We start from the raw sequence: 23,462 nt of genomic DNA, 5'->3' as shown, positions 1-23,462 counted from the left end.
TTATTTAACCTTGTATTATTTTTTCAGGAGATAATCAATAAAAGATTCTACAGGATAAATTTACAGGTGTTATTCCCCTAGCAGATCCTGAGTTCCAGCAGTATGGTCTGATTTATTTATCTATTTTTAGCATTCTTCTTACACAAGGGAGATAAAAGTTAAAATATCCGCAATGCCATTCACTGTAGTTTTATTTATTTCAGTTTACTCTGGAGCTTTATAGAATTACCCTTATTCAGACCTGCTTTCTAATTCTCACACTAATAAAAAAATTAACTGTGGGCTGGTGGAGTGTAAAGTAGAAGTAGAAGACTGTACTAGGAAATACTTCTACCAAATGTTATAGATGTTTAGTACTGACAACAAGAAGTCCTAAACACTGTTATAAAAATATTTATATATATAAAACCATTTATTTTTTTTCATTTCAGATATAGGGTTAAAGGTATTATTGTTTTGTAGTGATTATTTTCTCTTGGCTGGCTTGGTTTCAGTTATGGACATTAAGGAAAAAAACTTTTTTTTCTTTTTTTTTTTTTTACTTTTGAGTAGAGGGGGATAGCAATATGAGTGTAACTTCCAGAAATAGAGTTAACTTTTCATTTAGAACTACACAACAGAAATCACATTTGGAAATAGGTAACTCAAACTCATGCTTATAAAACCAAAAACTATTCTTAAGTCTTTTCTGTCAAATTCTTTCACCTTGTGCATTACATCTAACATTTTATACTGACCTTCATATTTCCTAATCGCCTTGTCCTGTCAACCACAAGTAGCTTCTTAATAAGGTCTCTGCAATAAAGAATACATGTTCTCTGTTCAGCAGAAGCAATATATATTTGACTGCCATTCAAATGCTGTAGAATACAAGCATACATCACTTTGGCTAGTTAATACTGTGTATAATTTATCCATTCATTTATTTTGCATTTCAGGAGAGCTAGAAGTCATTATCTTTTTTTTTCCTCTTCTTTCCTTCTCCCCCAGTAGTACTGTCTTTCTTTGCATCGTTGTACTTTCCTGGGCATTCTGAATACCAAAATTGATCTCAAATCTGTTTGGCAGAACACAACTCTAGTTTATACATAAAATATAGATAAAGCCACACCTTCTACTTCATACATTCAAATTTAAATTCTGTGACAGCTAAATATTCAGTCTCTGGAAGAACTACTCATCTTCATAAAACTAGTAAGATCTGCAAGCTTTCGCTTCACTGAAAATGAAAATCTTCCTCTGTGATGTTAGATCACTGAACCACTCTACATAAAGCCGCATCAACTTCTAAAAGATCAAAATACATTCAGAGACACAAAGTGCTTCTTTTTTAAGCGCAAAGTACTTTTTAAGTGGCAAACAACATAAAACTAAATGAGCATAATTTATTCAGTTCACTTGATTACTTATGAGTTGGGAGAAAATCTGGCTTCATATTTTTGAAGCAGTTCATTTGTATCTCAATTATTACTGTGCTACACAGTACAGCACAGTATCATTCTGCTTTCACAAACTTCCAATGAAAGGTAAGAATAATTTAGTCACCTCTCGTTTCTACAGCCTCAACAGACTTGAAAGTTTCAATATTGCATGAAAAGCTACAGATCTGGAGAATATGGTCAGTTTAGACTCCTTAGCCTTGCAGAAGGTTAAGCAAGCTGTTATACAGAAAAAATAAAAAATAAAAAAGGCAAACGTGGCATACCTGTCTCTTTCCACCCTTGGTTCAAACACCTACTATTCCAAAACAATAACAATATTGTGTCATGTATCCTAGGAATCACAAAAGTGTATGAACAAAGAATACATGAACTCACAGTGAATGTGTTGAACTGTTTCAAAAGCTGTTGTATTTGGCAGGATATAGTTCTAAAACTAAACTGGAAAAATATTCAATCGCCAGATAAAAGGAGAATAAAGAAGTCAAAGCAGAAATCTTTTTTTTCTTTTAAACTCTCATGATAGTTTCAGACAGTCGATGTTTGGATTAGATTAAATATAGCAATTGACTCTTTTTACAGTGACCTTCAGTGAAATATTTTCTTCCAGTTCTTCACAGAGAAGGCTACGAAAGTGGCTATAAACAATCTTTTCAGCTGAGTAGAACTGAAAAGAAACCCAGAAAAACAAAATGAGAGACACAGGATATACGGCCAAAGTGAAATCATGGAGTTTGCTCTTCCAGTGTAACTAAAGGATCATTCTTTATTAGCTTGAAAAACTGATATTAGAAAAGCATAGCTCAACTCAGTGATGTGTATTGTCATAAAAAAAAAAAAGAACAAATGCTGCATTCAATAGAACAAATGGCTATTAATTCAAATCAAGTGACAGCTGAGTCTTTCTTTACTTTGTAGTTTCTCAAGAACAATTTAGAAATCACCACATTAGAATCAGTTGATAAGCTGCTGTATGTACATGGAGAATGAGATTATACATCAAGGTCTTTCCAGATTTCCTGTAGCACCGATGATTCATTTGGCATTTTCCGAAATTGTCTTTGCAAGAAAAGTTTACCAAAACAGAAGTTTTGTTGCCTAAGAGCAAAGACTTATAATTCAATTGTTACAAATACTGTATGACATGAATACTTTGAATATAGCATGGATGTGTAAGATAGGACACAAGACAGTCCTTATTCTTGCTGAGATAACAACTGCTAGGAAGAAGATAATAAAAGCGAAAGGGATATAAGTAAGAAAGCGAACAGTCTTACTAGAACAAAACAATCTTAGCAAGTCCTTTAAGAAAATGGTGCAAAGATGTGAGACCTATTCTGCATATTATGATTTTTTTTAAAAAAGGGAAGTTGCTGCAACAAGAGACATAAATTACACTAACAACTAAGGAGAGCAGGTGAAGTCAATGGATGAGATCACTCAAAACCAAAGTGTGAAAGGAAGAAAGTCCAAACCAGAATCCCACAAGACCCCTTAAAGGCAGGAATGTAATGGGAATGAACTGCCAAGCACAGGCTGAAAGAACATCTGGATAACAAAAACTGGCAAAGAGGTGTATCAGCAAGTACGCTGATTAATGTATCCTGCAATTTATGTCCAGACTGAAGAGCAAAACCTGCATATACATGCCTAATATCATAACTAGGAAACGTACAGCATCAGGTGTCTTCTGGATAGTAGAGGTAAGTGCCAATCTGTGAACACTAAATACAAGCACAAACTAACAACAGCTCTACTTTCAAATGCTTTCAAAGCTGCTAGATACTCTATGCTAACTCAACCTACCCAAATACCCTAATTTGAGCTATGCAGTTCTGGCCACACTTTTATACTTTAATGCACATTGGAAATGCACACTATTTCCTAAAATAGACTGGGTTAAGAAGACTGCAGGAGACTACCCTAGTTAGAAACTGCTTCAAGATAGAGAGGAAACACTCTTAAGAATAGACATGAATGAGAGACACTAATGAGCATAATCTGACATAGACAGATTTGATTCAGTGAACCTGATGATTCAGAGAAGGCTTAAAAATTTCTCCCAAACTAATAGCCTTGCAGGAGAATTCATGAATGTTCAGATAAAGTTGGACAGACTTTGTTATATTTGCCATACAGCATTTTAATCTATCAAACTACTGTTGACATTAAGCAAATGCCATTTCTACAGGTCACTTCAAAATACCTTGAAAGATTAGCATGGGTATGTAAGAATAACTTCCTGCCTTCACTCATGCAATCATCTCTATATCTGAGTAGAGACACCTATGTCTACAACTGCACTTTAGAACTTCTAAAATTTATTAGCAATTATTTCTGTGACAGAACTTTTAATGAAGGAATGTTGGAATAGGGGAAAGAAGCATTTATCTGCTACACACCTGTAACGATTGAAAAACATTATGAATAGAAAACAGACATGCATATTTAAGATTGCATGTTGAACTCTGACTCCACTATCTGAAGTGCCATTTTACACTGGAACTTCAGAAGTATCAGAGTTCTAGTAGTTATGTCAAGAGTGATTTAAGTGGTACTTACACAAAGGAACAGTATGGTGTCCTCCTAATTTTTATCCATGCTAAAGTATCTCCTCATAGTTCTCTTTTCTTGCTCTCCCACACCATGCTAGCACCAATAAGCTTTGCACGATGCAGGAAGGCATTTAATATTCCAATATATGCAGAAAAGTACGAGAGGCAGATAGTATATAACAACTGTATCTCCTGTCTGAAGTCTATCAGACATAAAATTTTACTTTGAGTGTAAGAGTAAAGGCAATCTAAAATATTTTCCATCTTAGTGTTTCAGAAAATCAGAATCTTCTATGAAGATCCTTTCAGAAAGAATGCTCAGAAGGAAATTAGAATATAAAAGACATGCTTGGGAGTCACAGACTTACTTTACATACAAATCCAAATGCCGTGGGAAATCTATTTTGCCAGCAAGAATCTTCTGGTATATACCAAATGGATTGTCATCAAAAAATGGAGGAAACCTATTTTAACACAACAAATTTATAGAGGTTAGGAAAAAAAAAGAAAAAAAAAGAATAAGAATCTGGCAAATATTATGATGTTATAGTAATCTCCCCAAACTAATTACATGGTTCTTTTTGGTAGGACATCATCAATCAAATACTAACTTGGTAAAAAAATTTTTAAGCCATATTGAGGCTGCCGTTGCAAAAACTTTGTCCTGTAACCACTGAGTAGTTTCCATCCAAACTGTCAAAGCCCTACATACAAACAGGTTGTCCAGTTCAGTTATTTACTGTACTTCTTTAGCTTAAGAACAGGCTTTGTTAGAGAAGGTCTGAAGGACACACGTTGTTCAGACTGTTTAGAACCCAGAAGTCTTTTAAAGTGCAGCTGTCTTTTCTGCATTGTCTCTTTTACATTTATCTGCAGATAAAGCACCAATTTAATCTCTCCAGGATGACGAGGAAATCAAGATACAATTTAAATTCTACACTTATTTTCTATAGAATTCTCCATAAAGTCATGAGCTATCAGAGAGACTGCTTCCAGTCTTACATCTAACAGTAAGATTCGAGAAAATTTTCTGCTGTGCTTCCCTTACCAGTATATCACTGACCCCAACTACTGCAAGAGGCTCAGAGTGTAGGTACTTCCGTACAACAGCTGCATTCAGCTTTGACCAAGTGCCAGGAGGTTTTCAGAGTCATCATTTTAGAAAATACCACAGGAAATATTTTAGGGGAATGGAATAACTATTCATTCACTAATCTGTCCCACCTTGACTTCTGTAATACAACACCCCTCTTATGCTTCTACCTCAAAACATTTACAAAACAGAAACTGGATATAATTAATACAGATAGTATTCAAAATCTCAAATACTGTTACAAGAGCCTCAACACATAAAATGTTTTCACATTTTCCTAACACTTTGTAATTACATTCTAAAAGACTTAAACTGCATGCACGTGTACACAATACAAATACAGTGGTGATGGTTTCAGAAGTCACCGGCAGCAGAAACAAGGGCAAAAACATTTCTTCATCTCAAGTTCTTTCCTTAATTTCACATTACTTAAAGCATATTATTTCTCAACAAGTACCATACTTTATTTCCTCTGTGTACATATTTTCAGAAGTGCTAAATGCTTCATTATTTAGCTGATGGTGAAATAGGTTAGCATTTCCTTTTCAATACTCTAATATTCAGTCACAGACATAGCCAAATTCTTCTCTATATGACTACGATTTGTCTTTACTCTTTCTTTCTTTTTTTTTTTTTTTAAGGGAAAAAGGGCTATAATTTTCTGAGCTTTGAAGTATGAACAAACTGTTTGTTTTTATTATGAAAAACTGAATATTCTCACTATTGAAACTGAAGAACATACAGATATCAGGAAAAATATTTACATTTTTATGAATTACTGCTTTGATAGAAAAGAAGAAGCAAAATGGACACATTTAAAACGTGACATTTTTGCAAACCAGACACCATATCACATAAACTTTCTTTTTCACTTGTGTAATGTCCTTCACATCCTCCAAAGCAAAGCAACAAACAGTAGACTCAACTTCCAATTTTCTATTTGTTAATGTGTATTAATGAATTATAAAAGGCAATTAGAATTGGACCTCTGAACGTCTTAGCATGAATGTGCCTGCTGCAGTAAGCAGATCGATATGTAATACAGCATATTTTTTTCCTTCATCTCCAAATATTCTATATGCTGCTGAGGTGTTAAGTCAAGAAGAATAAGGAACTTGCATATGTTTCTATGCATCTGTGCACGTTAAGTTTGCTTTGTACTTTCCTAATTTAAAAATGCTAAATTACGATGTTATCTTTCAATTAGTCTTTTAAATTACATTTGGCTATATAAAAATTTAATGGCAATATTGCTTAAAGTGTATTTGAACTGTACTGCAATATGAGATTCGAGGTGAAAACTCTTCTTACTCAAAAAACAAATAACTTGACTTTGATACTACATGCAACTGGTCAATCTGTAACACATAGCATGGAATTTTAACACAACAGCACAATACTTGTGCTGGAAGCTACCTTATGAATCAACAAAAAACCCCTTGAGCTTCAAATCATCATCACACCACAAGGCAAATATAAACAGCTGCCTTTTTTCCACCTACTGAAAAAAGCTAAAAATTCTCCGTATATAGGACAACAGCTGCAAACCATTCCTTTTACTAACTGATGCGTAACAATGGCATTGACACTGGTCTCAAAAATAACAGATCGTTTTAGCACTGAAGAAGAGGTGTTGCAAAACCTCAAGGGCAAAACAAGTCTGAAATAAGAAACTGTAGGCAGAAATCATTATCTACCTATAAACGACAGACCAAGTATGAAAGGGTCTGTTGTGATAGGACAAAAGAAAGTGGCTTCAAACTAAAAGAGGGGAGATGCAGACTGGATATAAGGAATAGGTTTTTTTTTTTTTTTTTTACGATAACGGTAGTGAAGCAGTGGAACAGGTTGCCCAGAGAGTTGGTGGAAACCCCTGTCCTGCAGACATTCAAGGTCAGGCTGAACAAGGCTTTGAGCAGCCTCATCTAGCTGTGGCATCCCTGTTCATTGCAGGGGAGTTGGACTAGGTGATTTTTAAAGATCGCTTCCAACTCAAATGATTCTATGACTCTATGTCATGTGACTACCAAAACAGAACAAAAAAACCCCACAGTTCTCACTAAATGAGAAATTCAGTTAGTTGTATTTCTGATGACAGTACAATAATCATCTAACACAAATAATATGTTAAATAACAAGTATATTTTCCTCTGTGATAAAATGTAACAGAACACAATCACTCAACATACATAAATCTCCTAACTTCTATTTTCTTCTACTGCCACTTTGTTTAGATTGTTCAGATTAACTCAAAAAAACCTCAGACATTAACAATCTGCTTTGTAAAGATTTCTTCTCACTCTTGGTTTTCCCTGTTCTTTCTCCTTCCCATATTTTATTATCTCAAACCTAAACGGGACTTTGCCCTAAACCTAGAATGTGCAGAACCTGAATTCCATGGGCCTCCAGAGACTGAGTTAGTGAAATAAGACACTGAAGAACAGGAAAGTGTGGTCTATTTTGTTTGTTTTTAGAGAGATCATTTCCTAACACACACATCTCCCTATTCTTTTCAATTGCTTTTGGGGTCCAGAGAGTAACTTCAGGAAATAACTACCAAATGTCACAAGTCATTTACGTGCAGATAGTAACTTAGTCTTGAAGTCAATTTTTAGTCACTTTCAAATAACTGTCCTGCTTCTTAACTCTTCCTTGAATTTTAAGGGGTTAAAAAACAAAACAAAACCGCTTATGACTGTTTTTGCATTAAAAGCCTTGATAGTAGTATCAAGACATGTCTTGAGCTGATGAGGGAAAGTGTTTTAAAACATTGCTACTGCCAACAACAGTGAAAAGCTGATAAAATGCTAAAAGCATTTACCCTGTGTGGTAACACTTCCTCTTAAAGAAAAGATGGACAACACAGTCTCTGCTCTCCTCAACCCCTTGTCCACAAAACCTCAGAATTTTAAAACAACTGGATGTGGATGAGACCCCAAACAAACACTAAAGAAATGAAGCATATATACATCATTCTGGAGAGCATATAAACACAATATTTTTATTAAATCAGAAATACTGCAGTAAAAGAAAGACCATTACAAAACCACTTGCGGATGGCAGCTGCGCTGTCAATCAGCCAACGCAAGATCTCAGTTGTCTTCTAGAAAACACATCATTTATCTCTATTAGTTAAGAGTCTCAATAGCTGAAATGTTCCTATTAAGCTTGGGGGATCTGAGATCTCATCACACAGTGTCAGGTCGCAGAAAATCCTACAGCTAGAAATGACTGCAGCTGCTCCCATTACGTTAAATATATACCCATTATATTTCAGAAGAACATGCAGCAGTCACAGTTCAGTATTCTCAAGTCTCGAGATCTCACTGACTCCACAGATGAGATCTTGCTTGAATATCATCTGCATTCAGTACGTTAACCTTGGAAACCATTTCCACTACTATGCTAGTACAGAAAATCCTATCAACCTGAGTTACGAAAAAAAAAAAGGAAAACTGACAGATTTGCCCTTTCACTGGGATTCGGTAGGTAGAACAGAAACGTTGATAACAAGGGGTCCCCCACTAAATCCTGTGGCAGGAAGTTAAATCACTCAGACAGCCACTGGGAGATTGTAATATCTGAGCTAATGTCATTGCCCCAAACACTTTCATCCTCATGCTGTCTAGGAAAAGGGCTGCTGGGAATCTTGTTTCTTTTGTTCATCTCTCCAAGAAGCAAGAAAAGAATCCCACACATACAGGTAGCCATGGAAGAAAGGTGAAGCCTGGCCTCTGCACAGATCAGCCTATATAAAATACTTTTTGTTACATGAGTCAGCCAACCTCGCCTGTGTCAGTAGGAAACTCTTAGTACATTTCTATGCTTTTTCTGCCTTCAGATTCACAGCAAATGCATATTCAAATCTTCAGGACTTTAAGAAACCAAGCAGTGGGCTGCAGCACTGTCCTCAGACACAGTTTAGATAGCGTTCTGTGGGCTCATTCACACCAAACATTTGCTGTATACTGAAGCAATGAGCCACTGATAGTCTGCTCATGCAACTAATTTTTCTGTTCAAGCACCACAGCCCTAAGCTGATGGCACATCACAGAAAAGGAAGATCAGATCCAGGGAAGGAAGTTTTTGTTCTTACTTTTCTCTATGGGGCCGAAGATTCAGAACGAAAGGCCATAATAACAACCTGATGCATGCTCAGCCTGTGAGGAGGCATTGAGCACACTGGGACTGATACTCTGACACTGAGAAGAAGTTCTAACAAACACTTATTGAAATACACTGTTTCTTTGGAAGCTATGAAAATATAGCTTTAATCTGTACTTACTCTACGGCAGCAACAATGACAAACCTGATATAAAAAATAAAAAGTTAAAAAAAGCTAGGAAAAGCATATGGATGCATCGTTTGATACACATGCACAATTTCACTTTCTCTCTAACCCTGTTACTTATTTTACTGAAAATATAAACAGATATTTTTAAAAATCAGAGCGAAGTCAGGCAATTACTTTTATCTACCTGATACTTAGAGTGAGAAACAGTTATTTTTATTAATGCAGAAAAATAATGCTATTGAGCAAATTTCAAAACACCAGAAATAACATTTGAGAAAACTGATTATCAAACAGACTATTTAACCTTTTCCCCATTTGCTTTGGTTTAAAGAAAACCAAAGCTCAGTACTAACACAAATTGCACTGACATGTCTTCCGGCTTACCATCTATCTATTAACAGACTGAAGTTCTAACTGCAACTGTTACTTTGCTATGCTAGAAACTGGTTACAGAAGTTTCAAAGAAAACCAGTATTCATCCTCTTCATCTTTACATGGTTTTGCATATAAAAACGTCAACTTTAACAGAACTCTTGTTCACAAGAGATTAGGAAAAAAACAGCTACTAAACAAAAGTACTTAAGCTACCCTAAAGGGAAATTACTTTAAAAAGGTGATTTCCTCTCCCCCCAAATATCCTGCCAGTAATGGTACTTTTCTGTTTGTTTGCTTTAAATATAGCACCATAATTCTTGTCATCAAAAAAATGAAAACTGGTAATATTAATAACAAATTTAACCCAAATTTGATCTTCAGAGTATCACAAACAGAACTAGTAAAGAATCATAACCTTATCTTTGACATAGTTTTACTGTGATATATTAATCACTATCACTTACCCTGACAACATCTCAAATATAAGAATTCCCAGGGCCCACCAATCCACAGCTCTCCCATGACCTTTGCTTTGTATGACTTCTGGTGCAAGGTATTCAGGAGTGCCACAAAGTGTCCATGTTCTGGGACGAAAACAGAAAACATAAAATACAATAATAAAATTAGACTGAATTGGAACTAAAATTACAGTAAAAAAAAAAAAGACATACAAACAGGAAACGTTCAAGATGTGTCTACATGACTTATTATATATAGGAATAAAGGAAAAGCAAGACCTCTACAGATCTCAGAAGACTGCTGTAACATGATCCAGTTCACCTGGTATACAGGGAAAAATACGGAAATTAAGAAACTGCTTGGCTGCAGGAGACATCAGTGAACTCAGCCTCCTGGCTGCTAGCACGGTACCATACCCGTTAGGCTATATGTTGCTTTGTAATCACTCACAGTAGTTTTCACCCTGTAAGCTACAGACATTTGACAGGCCCAGCAGTGGCAAGAGCAATGTGAAAGACAACTCACATTCCAGATGGCCATGCAGATTTTCATGAGCGTGGCATGCAGACTGTTGTTGATCGCTGGCAAAAATGGATAGCTAATAGTGGTGACTATGGTGAAAACTAATGTTTTGTAGCTGAGAATTTGTTCTATCAAATAGTGCTACTGTGCTCTTCACTGTTGTTGTAATTTCCATGAAAATAAACAGGAACTATTACTTTCAGAGCAACCTGTGCATGAACTTGTATTTGTACAAACACCTGTGCAGAATTTGCCTGGCTTCACATCACAACTTATTTTTAAACAAATTTTTAAACAAAGTCTATAGAAAAAAAGAAACTGATTGTCTTATTTGTGAATGCATTATGATTGTTCTCCAAGGAAAACAATGAAGCCGGTAATGAATGCGTTAATATGAAGAGCAACTACCTTTAAAAGGTGTTTTTCCTTTCCTTCCATTTTTCTACTTCACTTAAACCGCCTTCTTCACAACCACAAGGAAATATTCAGAATTTTTATTACGGCATCTCAGACTACCAACATTTTCAGTTTATCTTTTGTTTTTTAGAAGGTTAAGTAAAATGCTTCTCTAAGATTGCAGAACTACTTTAATTGGAGCTTTTAAAAAAAGTATTACTATTCCTAAAATATTAGGAATTAGGATTAGACAAGCTAATCCTATAACCAGTCATAATGTTCAAAATTCAAGATGCAAGGAGTTGAATTTCTTTAGGCCTATTTTTAAAATAGCAAATGCAAATCACTCCACAGCTAAACTGAGCATGTTATTGATATACTGTGCATACCATTGAAACCATGTTCATTGGTGTAAGAGTAAATCCTCAATTTTTAATGACAAATGGTTGGCATAATTTAAATTGATGGAAAATATAAACTGACTTTCCAAATCAGTCGCATTCAAGAAAATTCCTACATGCAGCACTATTTACACACTGCTGCCATCTAGCAGTTGCCAAGATAATGCCTACCATTTAAAAAAAACTATGACCCACTCTCCTCCTAAAATTTAAGACACTGTATTACAATCCAGTATACAAACTTCTGTTTATGCCAGTTTAGCCCATCCTGCAAGTAAACAACTGCCAGTAATTGGTGTCTTTGTCAAGCTGTGTATTTGTACCATATGATCATGACTTACGTACTCTCTTGTTGGTCCAGTAACAAACTATGTCATATTTTGGAAAATGTATTAAGTATTACTTTTATTATTATGCAGGCTGCTCTGACAGTAATGCCTCCTATTTATTCCCATTGGAACTACAATCAAAACAAAAAAGTACAATAACACTATTTGATAGAGCAAATTCTCAGCTACAAAAAACTACTTTTCAGCAAAGTTACCACCATTTTGTCTGCATTTTTGCCAGTGACAAACAAGAGCCTGCATGTTGTGCTCATATAAGCCTGTACCAGTGGAGGTGACCCGCTATTGCTGGTGCCACTGCCTCACTGACCTTTCATCCACTGTTTGGTCCCCATCGACATTCAGCAAAAGCTGAAGAATGTGAATGGGTGCTATTCTTTTTCTGCATGGAGGAAGTCAGTTCCACACCTTCACTTCATCTACATTTCCATGTCAGATGCCATTTAGACAGACTACCCCTCTACTGCCATCTGTGACGTGGCAACAAAACGTAACAGAACGTTAGTGAGAAAGTTTAACCTCTAGTGGCATATCACCAACATCCACCTCTGACATTGTGGATCAACATAATAAAACAGGAGGCATTACTTTCAGAGCAGCACTTGTAGTATTTCATCTGAGCCTCTAGATGCCATCCTTTTGGACAGAAATTATAGAGCATAAAAATAAGAATGGACCAGATCCCGATATTGAACATATAATTTTAAAATTAGGAAATCAAACTAAATATACTCTCGTAACAAAGATAAGCTATCAAATAATATCTGTCAGACTTGTTAACAGTGTCATTTGAAGAAGCTGGTTACTATGTTGTGTTCTCCATAATTTAGCATCCATCTCTGTAGTCCCTGCCAAGCTTCTCACAGAGGATCCAGAGATAAGTATTGTCTTTTTTCATGTTGTCTTCTGGAAGTTCCTCCATAATTACATTCAACAGAGATGGCTTTGTTTCCAGCCCTCAAAAGTTTGCTGTGCAGGATATTCTTGCTTCTACAGTGACGCACAAGACAATTACATAAGAACAAGACTTGCTGCATCTTGCCTTTTGTTTTCTCTATTCAAGTCCACTCTGAAGAACAGTTGTGAGACAAAACCACTTTAAGGAAGAGTGAAGAAGTATACCAAAAACATCTAAACTTAATCACTTAAGTTATTATTGTCTTTTTTTTTTTTTTTTTAATGGGATTTACACTGAGGAATATAAAATTAACAGTGAACAACATTCCATTAAAAACAAACATGGAAATCATTATTTTACTTGAAAATTTCAAAAACTAAATCAAATACATGCATAAAAAAGTAAAATTGTGAACTTTACTTTTGTACATTCCTCTGAAATATCACATAAAAATCATGGAAAATCAGAAATATGTTTACTTGCTATATTATGCTTGAGTAGTAGTATGCCCTTTCCATAAAAGAAAGGTCTACAACTGTAACAACTATAAAGCTCAAAGCAAATCTTTCCTATACCTTATCAATAACAGTGATTTATTCTGTCCCACATTTTTTTTTGTCTGTTTTAAACTGTAGATAGAAAACTTTACTTCTTCATACACCACAGTGAGAAGAGAGAAGTACATGTCCAGAAAACTTCAGATTAAGTATTACAGAATCATTTATACGAAGTAATGTATATCAAGAACATGTAATTATTTAGGCCCTGTGCAGACAACAATTTATTTTATAATTTATTTCAAAAATACTGTCTTCCATCATGTAGGAACATCCTCACATATTTAAAAAACAAAAATTCTCTTCATTTTCAGATTAATATATACATACATAGACTCACAAGGTTTACACGTAGAGATATTTACTGTATTGGTCTAGATGTTTATTATACACAATAGACTATAAAACAAAAATAGTCTATAAAACAAAATAACCATAATCAAAGGGAGTGTGTTACTGGATAGCTAGTGGACAGTTGGAGTCTGTTTTTAGTTGTATTTTCTTTTCTTTTTAACAATACGTATTTTTACAGTGACAAAAGCAATATTGCAAAAATGATTTTGTGGGAGGAATAGCATGTAGTTATCAAAAAGAAACAAAAAAACCAAAGACTTGAGCTACCTATCCTCTGCATGAAAAAGTTCTCACTCCTTCCAACTGTGTTCTGTATTTTCTATTAGCTGTCGTACGCTTACATGCACAGTAATACATCCTAAATTGTATTGGAACAAATTGACTCTTATAGATTCATCTTTCGGTTTGAAAGATATACTTTCATGTGAGCTATCATGTTATATGAATGGTTACTCCTGTCCTGTCTTCAATCCACAGAAATCCAGATTAAGAATAACCACTAAGTGGCAGCATCTACATCTAAAAAGGAGGGAATAAAAAATAGTAAAGATGTCTTACAAAGAGAGCATTCAATTTACATCAGAATTATTTTTTTAAATGTCAATATGCATAAATCTCTTTGCTCGCTAGGAACTGAATTCAAGCAAATGTGCAGGTACTAAAACATCATGAATTTAAAACAGAACTTTCAATTCCAAGGGTGAACAGAACAAGTGTATTTATTTCTGCCTAGCATTCTACTGTGCTGAGGCAAGACAGCACCATAAGCATGTAGCACACAGGAAGGAACCTTCACAACCACCGTAACACGATTTAATCTGTCCCATCTGGTTTTTATGTCCTAAGAGATGTTAAGAGTAGCTCTCACAGATCCTTCATTTCAAAATGTTCCTTTAGACTTCCCCCCACATGCTGTGGAAAAGCTCCCCCCCATGAACTGAAGGAAAAGTAGCAGCTAATAGGTGAGTGAAGAAGATGAGTAGCTACTTAACTCAACTAGAGTCATCCATTTATCTCATCTACAACAACTGGATATGGTCTCTAAAGAGATAGCACTGGGGCGTGATATCAAACCTTATAAAGGCATTTTTCTAACTTGACAGCTATTTTGTTTTCCTTATGTTCAATCTGATAACACTTCTTTCTTGCTTCTTTTTAAATACATGCATAATTCTGGAAGAGTAGTTCAAATAGAGAGAACAGAGAAATAAAGGTGAAAACTATGTGTTGCCAAAATGTTTACATAATGCTAGTAAAAGGGATTTAAGGCCTACAGTACTGTAGAAATCAGTTAAATAAAATATTTTTGCTGAACCTGGTCCCTGCATATTAGTTTCATTTTAACAACAAGGATGTGAAAACACAGTGTCCAGCTTAAAAACATTACTACATCACCAAAAATCTCTTTAAAAAGAAATCCGAAGGAAAAAGCAGTTACAAAGCATTTAGTAATTCAACTTGTATGGAAGATTATGTCTTATTTAACATATCAACACATATCTAACATTCCCTCCTCATTTTACTTTACTGAAGTCTCTTTTTACAAAAGGACTACTGAAAACCCAAATACACAAATGTACGCATATAAAAATATTTTCCTATAGTTGCTCACGTGTGGTACTGCTCCTAATTATGCCTAAGGTGTTATAGTGATTTCAAGAAAGCCCACTTCCTTTATATCATGTGATTTCACATTTGTGAAATGCTGAGCTCTGTAATCAAACTTCTCCAAGTTCAATTAAGTTTTGTATGTTAAACAGTAACAAAAATGTACTTACCTATCCACCAATTTTTTAGCAAATCCAAAATCAGTAAGCTTGATATGTCCTTCTTTGTCTAGTAATATATTTTCAGGTTTTAAGTCTCTGTAAACTATTTCTTTGGAGTGCAGGTATTCTATTGCACAAATAATTTCTGTGGAGTAAAACAGTCCTGTGCTGTTGTTGAAACGCCCCATGTTGCGCAGGTAACTAAAAAGTTCTCCTCCTGGTACATATTCCATTAACATGTATAAAAAACGTTCATCATGGTAGGTCCAGAATCTGTAATAAAAATATTATTTTACTGAATAAACAAATTATCTCAATAATTTGCTTCAGAATTAAATTTCTGTAAACTGAATTGCCCCAAGTATGCAGATAATATACAAGTGTTGCTCTGAAAATAATGCCTTCTGTTTTATTACGTTGGCCCACAACATCAGAGGCAGCTGTTTGGTGTTATGGCAGTAGAGGTTGAAACTTCCCGTGAATATCCCATTAAAGTTTGTTGCTGTGTGACAGATGGCAGCAGAGGGGCAGTCTGACAAAACAGTGTCTCACAAGCGTAGATGAGCAAAGGTGTGGAACTGAATTCCTCCATGCAGAAAAAATGGCACCCATTGATGTTCCTCAATGTTTGCTGAATGCTTGTGGAAACCAAACAGTGGATGTGAGCACAGTGAGGTGGTGGGTAGTGCATTCCAGCAGTAGCAACAGTGGGTTACTTCTGCTGGTACAGACTTTCGTAAGTGTGGCATGTAGGCTCTTGTTCACCACCAGCAAAAATGCATAGCTAATGGTAGTGACAATGTTGAAAAGCACTGTTTTCTAGCTGAGAATTTGCTCTATCAAGCAGTGTTATTGTGCTCTTTGTATCTGTTGTAGTTTCCGTGGAAATATACAGGAGGCATTACTTTCAGATCAACCTACCTATTTATGGTTACTACAGTGCAACTATTAAAACCCAAATAATCTAGGACTATGTAACAGCTGTTTAAATAACAGATTTCAAGAGTAAAAACAGATAGTTCAGAATGTGCACAGAAAGCATTTTAAAAAGGAAGCTGATAGATTCCTTTGCCTTTTACAAAACAGGTATCTGCTAAGCACCTAATAAGTGATTTTGTATACTGCTAGTCTACCAAGACTCAACAATTCTCACAATTGCATTTTATTTAATCAAATACTGCTAAAGCAATGTGGGGCAAAGAGCAGAAGCTGCTTTTGTAAATGTATTTTTTACAGTATGTTCACACAGAGGACACCAGAGTGCTCTCCTTCCTTTTGCTTATTCCTTCCTACATAGAAACATACAACCTCAACTGAAGTGTAGTAAATAAGCATCAGATCACAGTGCTTTCTCTTCTATCTTTAACAAAAATAATAGAAAAGTAAAAATGACAGCATTCTTTCATTTCTGTGTCTCAGAATTAACCCACTGAGAACTACTTTCTTTTGCTCACATTGTTGCCTCTAAGAAATTTTTTGAATTATTTAAGAAATACTGTGGTACATTCTCTCATTAAGTGCAGTAAAGAACAGTCAAGGATAAAGGAAATAACACAGCTTACAAATACTTTAGTATAGAATACAGAAATCTTCTGTCTCACATTCCCCTACGCTAAGCTGTTTTTTTTCTACCCACATTAATAAAGTCATATACCATATATCCAAATGTAACATACTAATTAAAAAGAAAATCAGTTTCCGATAATGCCTGGAACTATTTTTAAACAAACAAATATCCCTATTACTGTGACAGTCAAAAAAAGAACACTATCTCCATGCACTCTGTTGGCAGAAGAATGGAAGTTACTTCAGCTTCTATTAACTCCTCCTGTAGTATCAAAAAATCCTAAAGATCAAGTATTTTTTATTTGTTGGTTCCTTATCAAACTAGTAAGTCTAGAAAGACAGATAAGCAAGAAAGATAAGAAAGACATGAACAGCAAGCCAAGCTTCCAAACCAAAGAGCGACTTTTCCTCAATAAGATATTGTTTCTTGATGCTGACACTGATGGCAACGAAGAAAATGAGACTGTTATAGGGCTGAGAGATTATTTTTTATTAATTCTAGTTTTCTTGAAATGTCAAGATTCATGTTAAAATCACAGTACCATATGAGCTGCTGAACCCACAGAATGATGATAATTCACTCAAATGGATCAGTAAAGATTGCCTGTGAGTCTCCAATGAACAGCTCTCCCAAGAACATAAACTTTTCCAAAACAAACAAACAAAAAAAAACCAAAAAACCAACTTCAGAGTATACTAAATAACTAACTTCTCTGTTTGAAAACTGATAAAAATTCTCTGTTTATGTTCTTTCATAAATGCAACAGGAAAAGAAAAAAAAATCTTGAAGTTTTTATATATGAGAAGACACAGGAAGGATGAATGCCAGAAATAGATGATGTACAGCATTACTTTAAAATTCTTCATCATAAAGTGCTACAAAAAACAGAATTAAGCTGCACTGGCACATAGTCCTTGGTTTGTAGCCAAAGGACGACACTACCTGTGCTTAATTTAATGATACTAAATGGGAACACAATAAATAGATGAAAATAACATGGTTTAAAGAATCTGAAACAGAACTGTACAAAAATATTATTCTTTTTTTCTGATCAGTAATAGTAAAAAAAAAAAAAAAAAGGAAGAACCACATGAATCAAGAAAGAAAGGAGAAGGCTGGGAAAAGCCCTGTTTGTCAAAAAGTTAGTGTTAACTGTCCGTGAATGCTTGTTTAACCTAAAGCACACAAATATAATATTTAAACATAACTTAAAATTTAACTAACTCATTTCAGCTTGGTTGCTTTAAATCTCTTTTGCCGAGGGACAGAGACCAAAAAAAAAAAAGCACAGTTCATGCAGCATCACACACAGCACGTCCACAGGAAAAAAAAAATAAAAAAGGAAGAGAGCTGAAAGACGTGTGCAAGGCAACTGTTTGTCATAAGTGAACTTCCATTTGACTTGCATCCCTTTCTTGGAGCTTTAAAACCTGACATTTTGTAAAGAAGGCAAGAATGAAATCCAAGAAAACTTGTCCATTTGCATTTCTGACCACTGCTTCTGTGGGGTCATCAATCCTCATGATCCTGTCTGACTTTTCACACAAGTTTTCCTGTTCCCACACTTGTAAATCTGTGCTTCTAGAGCTGTGCAGCATTCTTCCCTCTCTCTTCCTTAAACAGAATTTATACATGTACATAAGTCTACACGTAAAATCCTGTTACTCCTGTTCTGTCCATACTTTAACCAGTTTAACCAGATGCATTCTTAGCCTCTCCAACTCGCTTTTGTACATGCATATCAAATGCTACATACCCTAGAACTCATTTCACTGATATTAACACACATGCAGGATTTGTGAACACTGGCTAGAAACTAATAACACCACTGTGCTGGAAAAAGCAATAGCACACAAGGGAAAAAGTCTCCTCCTGCAGGGCTTTTTCCACACAACAAGAGCATGATTATCATGCTTTTGCGTCTTCTCTCTGATGCATTCTCAGCCCTGAAGGAGGCTGCACTCCCTTTGCTTAGAGATTAACTAAACCTAACGCTGTCTCATGTTAGTAAAAGCAGTTAAGGCAGATAAATGCAAAACAAATCTTGGTCAATGGCCCTGCATCCATGAATGAGAAAATGGAAATTAACCGTACAATTACCCACACGTTTAGTTATCCAATTAAAAAAGACTGAATAGGGGAAGTGTGTAATGTTTCTCTCATTAATAAAAGAGATCAATAAAATTATTAGACCTGAACTACAAAAAAGTATTTTCTCTATTAACTGTTTAATTTGTATTAGTACCATAATTATACCTCAAATATGGGAATAATAAAGAATAAGAAGCACTGCTATGACCTAAACAATGAAAGAAGGTCAGAAAAGTTTTCAAAAGATATACTTAAATCTAACTGTATCTTCATCAATATATTGACAGTAAATATATACATAGAAATTGTTTTCTCACCATTCTAACATGAAGAATTACTATAGCTCTCAATTTGATAAGCTAAGGTTAACCTTTCTTCAATTATATTTGTTCGTCCCTTAAGAAAATCTCTACTGTAATTTGAAAAAAAAGAATCTACTACAGAAACAGCATAAAAATAAAACTTCTAATAAATTATTGCTTAGATGTTTAAATTGTGATCCTTATTTTATATTCCTGATTCTTCCACACTATTTTAGTACGAAGTCTTACTTTAGATTACTTCACAGAAATTAAACATTTGGTGTTTGTTTATATAAGAGTTTGTAATAAGACTCTGGAACACTTAGCTTTAAATGCATTAGTTTAACTGCAAAGTGAGAAAAAGCAATTCCACTTACAATCTGATCAAAAATGGGTGATTGACCTCTTTCAAAACTGACTTTTCATTGTGCACGTGCTGCTCTTGCTTCAGTCGAATGACATCTGGAATGCTCATTACTTTCAGTGCGAAGTAATGCTTTCCCATTTTTTCCTTCACCAGGTGAACACGCCCAAATGTACCTGTGCCTGAAAAATTGAAGGAAAAAAAAAAAAACAAAATATCAACTTATGAAGGGGAAAAAAAAAAAAAAGCCAAGACAATTTGCTGAGTTTAAAAACATAGGATCTCTATTTATTTATTTATTTACTTTTTCTCCCCCTCAACATTACATTTAATTGGCTGTTCCCACATAGCATTTTTGGGGGGAGGGTAAGGGAAAGATTTGTCAAATTTCAGTGATAATGTTTTAATAAAAGTAACAGTATTGGGATATTGGCACTCTTCAGATAAATACTAGATGCATTTCTTGTCAAGAAGAGAAGTGGTCCTCGGAAAGACTAAAGAAAATCTATAAAAAAAAATTGATATGTAATACAGTAAATTCAAATGGAACCAAAAGAAAGCAAACATGCAAAACTGTTCTAAAGTACTGAAGAACGGCAGGGAAACATTCTCCTAAATTTTAGAGATCTATTTTAATTGAGATTGGAATGGGAAAGTCATGTCAATTACATATATACACGGTGTACTACATAGAGGGAAAAAATCATCACTGAGCAAGAACTGTAACAGGCTTAACATTTACTCAGTAAAAATAACAAATTTAACCTTCCACAGCTTATTTAGTAAAGCCAGATAGCTAAAATGGTGTTTAAAACGTACGAACTCACAACACAGAAGAATATACAAAATAGATAACAAAAACAATACAAAATATTAATCTACCAATACTTCATTGACTGAAAACAGCAAATATTCAGGTAAGGAGAGTCTTTCCTTAAATACGTACAGAGCAGTGAAATGATTCAGTATGTGATTGGAAAAAAGGCTTAGAAGTTGCTCACTTATAAATACCAATAAGATCTCCTTGTAGTGCAGCACTGCTATACTGCCTGTTAGCAGAAGATTTCAGACACCTCTCTCTCTTTTTTTTTTTTTTTTTTGGTAGTTAATGCATTCCCTTCTCCATTCCTTCTAAAAATGTAAAAGGCAAATAAAAGCCAGTCCAAAACATATTGTTTTTAATAATGTACTATGCATTTCTCACCAGGCAACACAGCAATTATTTAAGTTCCCTTTAAATGCTTTGCACTCAAGATAATTATACAGAACTGAACTATTATTTCAGAGAAAGCAGATTTAAAACTATTATGTTCAGCCACACTTCTATTCGTGAGCAGCACAGCGTTACAAATCTCAAGATGAACTCCCATTTTAGCCTTCTGGGTGGCTGGTTGCTCATTGTTTTATTTTCATTAAACAATGTCATGTAGGTTCCAGTAGAACAGTGCAGCAGATTTTTAAATTCTTTCCTCTGACAGAAGTACTTCCCACAAAATGAGAGACACTTGGCATTCAAGCCAATTGTCCTGATTTATAAAGGGCCACTCCCTTCTTCAGAAGTCCCTTCCAAGGTTGTCAGAATTTTGTACTTCTGCTCACAATTACTGCCTCGCACACACTGTAGGAAGGCAGCCCAGCGACCTGTTGCAGAGTCATGAGCTGGTACGTCAGCTGACTGCAGAGTGGGTTGATGATCACCCTAACCTACAAGGAAACTTCCTATGACGTGTAGCGAGGGAAGAGGATGAATATGTACATGGAAAGGGGAAGGATGGGAGAAAAAAAAATCTGCATTACAGAGACGAGAAAAAAGAGGGGAAAAAAGAAAAAAACAAAACCCAAGAACTTTTGCCTATAGTAAATTCAGGAAACTCATGGTTTGTTTCACCCCCACCCCCAGTGTTTGTTCTCATCATATGTACTTCCTTAAAACATTTACATTTTATTTTTTTCTTTTCAGTCACTTATATTTTTGTTTAAGAGCACGGCATTTACTAAAACCAGAACAAAATACTCATATCATAAACCAGGAACTAACAACTTCAGCAATTCAGTTTTACAAAACACGCAATTCCACTACCAATACGGCTTTCAAAACCAGCTTTCAAGATAAAATTTCTCACTATACAAACTCACCAAGGATTACAGTCGTCCAAAAGATTATAATCACAACTTCTTTAAAAAAAAACAAAAACAGAAAACAAACACCCAAAACAGAAAGAACTAACAAACACATATTCCCACCTGTCCTCAATTACAGCTCTTTAACCACAAAAACTGTAAACAGGTCTCAGACAATGTTTGCTGTTATATCAAAGTAAGACACCAGGTTACTCTGGAAAATTTATCATGCAATTAAATCCCTTAGCAATGCAGTCACATTGCATGACTAACTGTAAACAATCTCATTTTCATGTGGATGAGCTTATGCAGGAAACAAAACAAAAAAATACCACCATAAAAAAACAAACAGAACATCCAAGTATGGCCATCTGTCCAGACTTAAATACTTATTATTTACATCTTTATTGGACGCATACATGAAAATAAATAGCTTTGGTCATTTCAGAATTAGGAGCTGAAATGAAAGTTCAACTATCTTGAAGAAGACTGTCAAGAATAACTACAGTTATATTACACATCAAAACTAAAAATCGCCTTAAAAATTAAAGACTTCCAAATGCTGTCTAAGGGAAAGTAACAGTAGCTACTGTATGAGAAAATGCAGTTTTCGTATATGTTTTGGTACCTGTTTCAATAGACATCTTGCACAAACATATTCGGGTGGAAAGCCAGTGGTTTTTAATGCCCTCCTGTTTCATGACTTCTTGTATGCCCAAGAAATTTTTATTTTAGAATGTTTTATTTTCACTCTGCTATTAGTCTAATAATAAAAACAATGGTGCTCACAAATACTGATATCAATGCTATGTTCCACTATTTTTACAGCAGGATCTGCAAGAGACTCATTTAACTTCGGAAACATGGCCTCTTTAAAAGCCTTCCTGCCAGGAGCTGCAGAGCCTGGCACGCAATAACAGATGAGTGGCAAAACCTCACCCAGAGAGCCTGGGGGTAAAGCAGGAGGCCACACAGGTGAGCAAGAGCCTACAACCTCCCGAACCAGTCTCATTCTTAGACTGGCTGCATGCAGACTTCCTTCAAGCATCTTTAGCCTGACTCCAAGCCAGTATGGAAATCAAGATGACAACCCAGAACCCCTCAACAGGTTAACTCAACAGACCAATAAGTTGTCCAGCATCTGTTTTTAGGTATCTCTTCTTGTGATATGAATTTTCTCCCATTCAGGTCTTCTGAGAAGATCTGTTACACCTACATCAGTTGCTAGTGATAGTATCCAGACACAACTAGCACCCTTCCAGCACTTTTGACAAACAATATACACACTCAAAACCCAAAAAAAAAAGCAACAGTGATGTTCTGCAATTTCAACTGACGACTGCTTACACCCTAACCTCTTCACTCAAACTCTTCTTCTTAGAGAAAAAAAAGGGTAAACGATACTACATATTTACGTCAAGCAAAAAAAAAAAAACCCATTGTGTGTCATTAATAAGAATCGTATGGCAGGAGAATTTGCAGAAACCAAAAGACAAGAGCAGTATAAATGTACAGAAATATAATTTCATTTCTGCTTTTACACACTACCACAAGCACA

At 35.1% G+C, this 23,462-nt stretch overlaps 1 protein-coding gene across 2 annotated transcripts in view; it reads right to left on the bottom strand.

Moving 5' to 3' along the window:
* PRKX (protein kinase, X-linked) overlaps positions 1-23,462 on the bottom strand; it is a 55,316-nt gene that overhangs the window by 7,782 nt on the left and 24,072 nt on the right. For both annotated transcript variants that reach the window (XM_015277728.4, XM_040661450.2), the window contains exons 2-6: positions 19,797-19,965; positions 15,469-15,732; positions 10,221-10,340; positions 4,363-4,458; positions 738-795 (exon numbers count right to left, since the gene is read on the bottom strand). In XM_015277728.4, coding sequence (XP_015133214.2) covers positions 738-795; positions 4,363-4,458; positions 10,221-10,340; positions 15,469-15,732; positions 19,797-19,965 — 707 coding nt within the window. The remainder of the gene's footprint in view (positions 1-737; positions 796-4,362; positions 4,459-10,220; positions 10,341-15,468; positions 15,733-19,796; positions 19,966-23,462) is intronic.

This window comes from Gallus gallus, chromosome 1, assembly GCF_016699485.2.
Source record: "Gallus gallus isolate bGalGal1 chromosome 1, bGalGal1.mat.broiler.GRCg7b, whole genome shotgun sequence".
In the NCBI taxonomy this organism is placed as follows: domain Eukaryota; kingdom Metazoa; phylum Chordata; class Aves; order Galliformes; family Phasianidae; genus Gallus; species Gallus gallus.
Note: the sequence above shows the minus strand (reverse complement) of the source record. Positions and strands in the feature narration are given on the sequence as shown.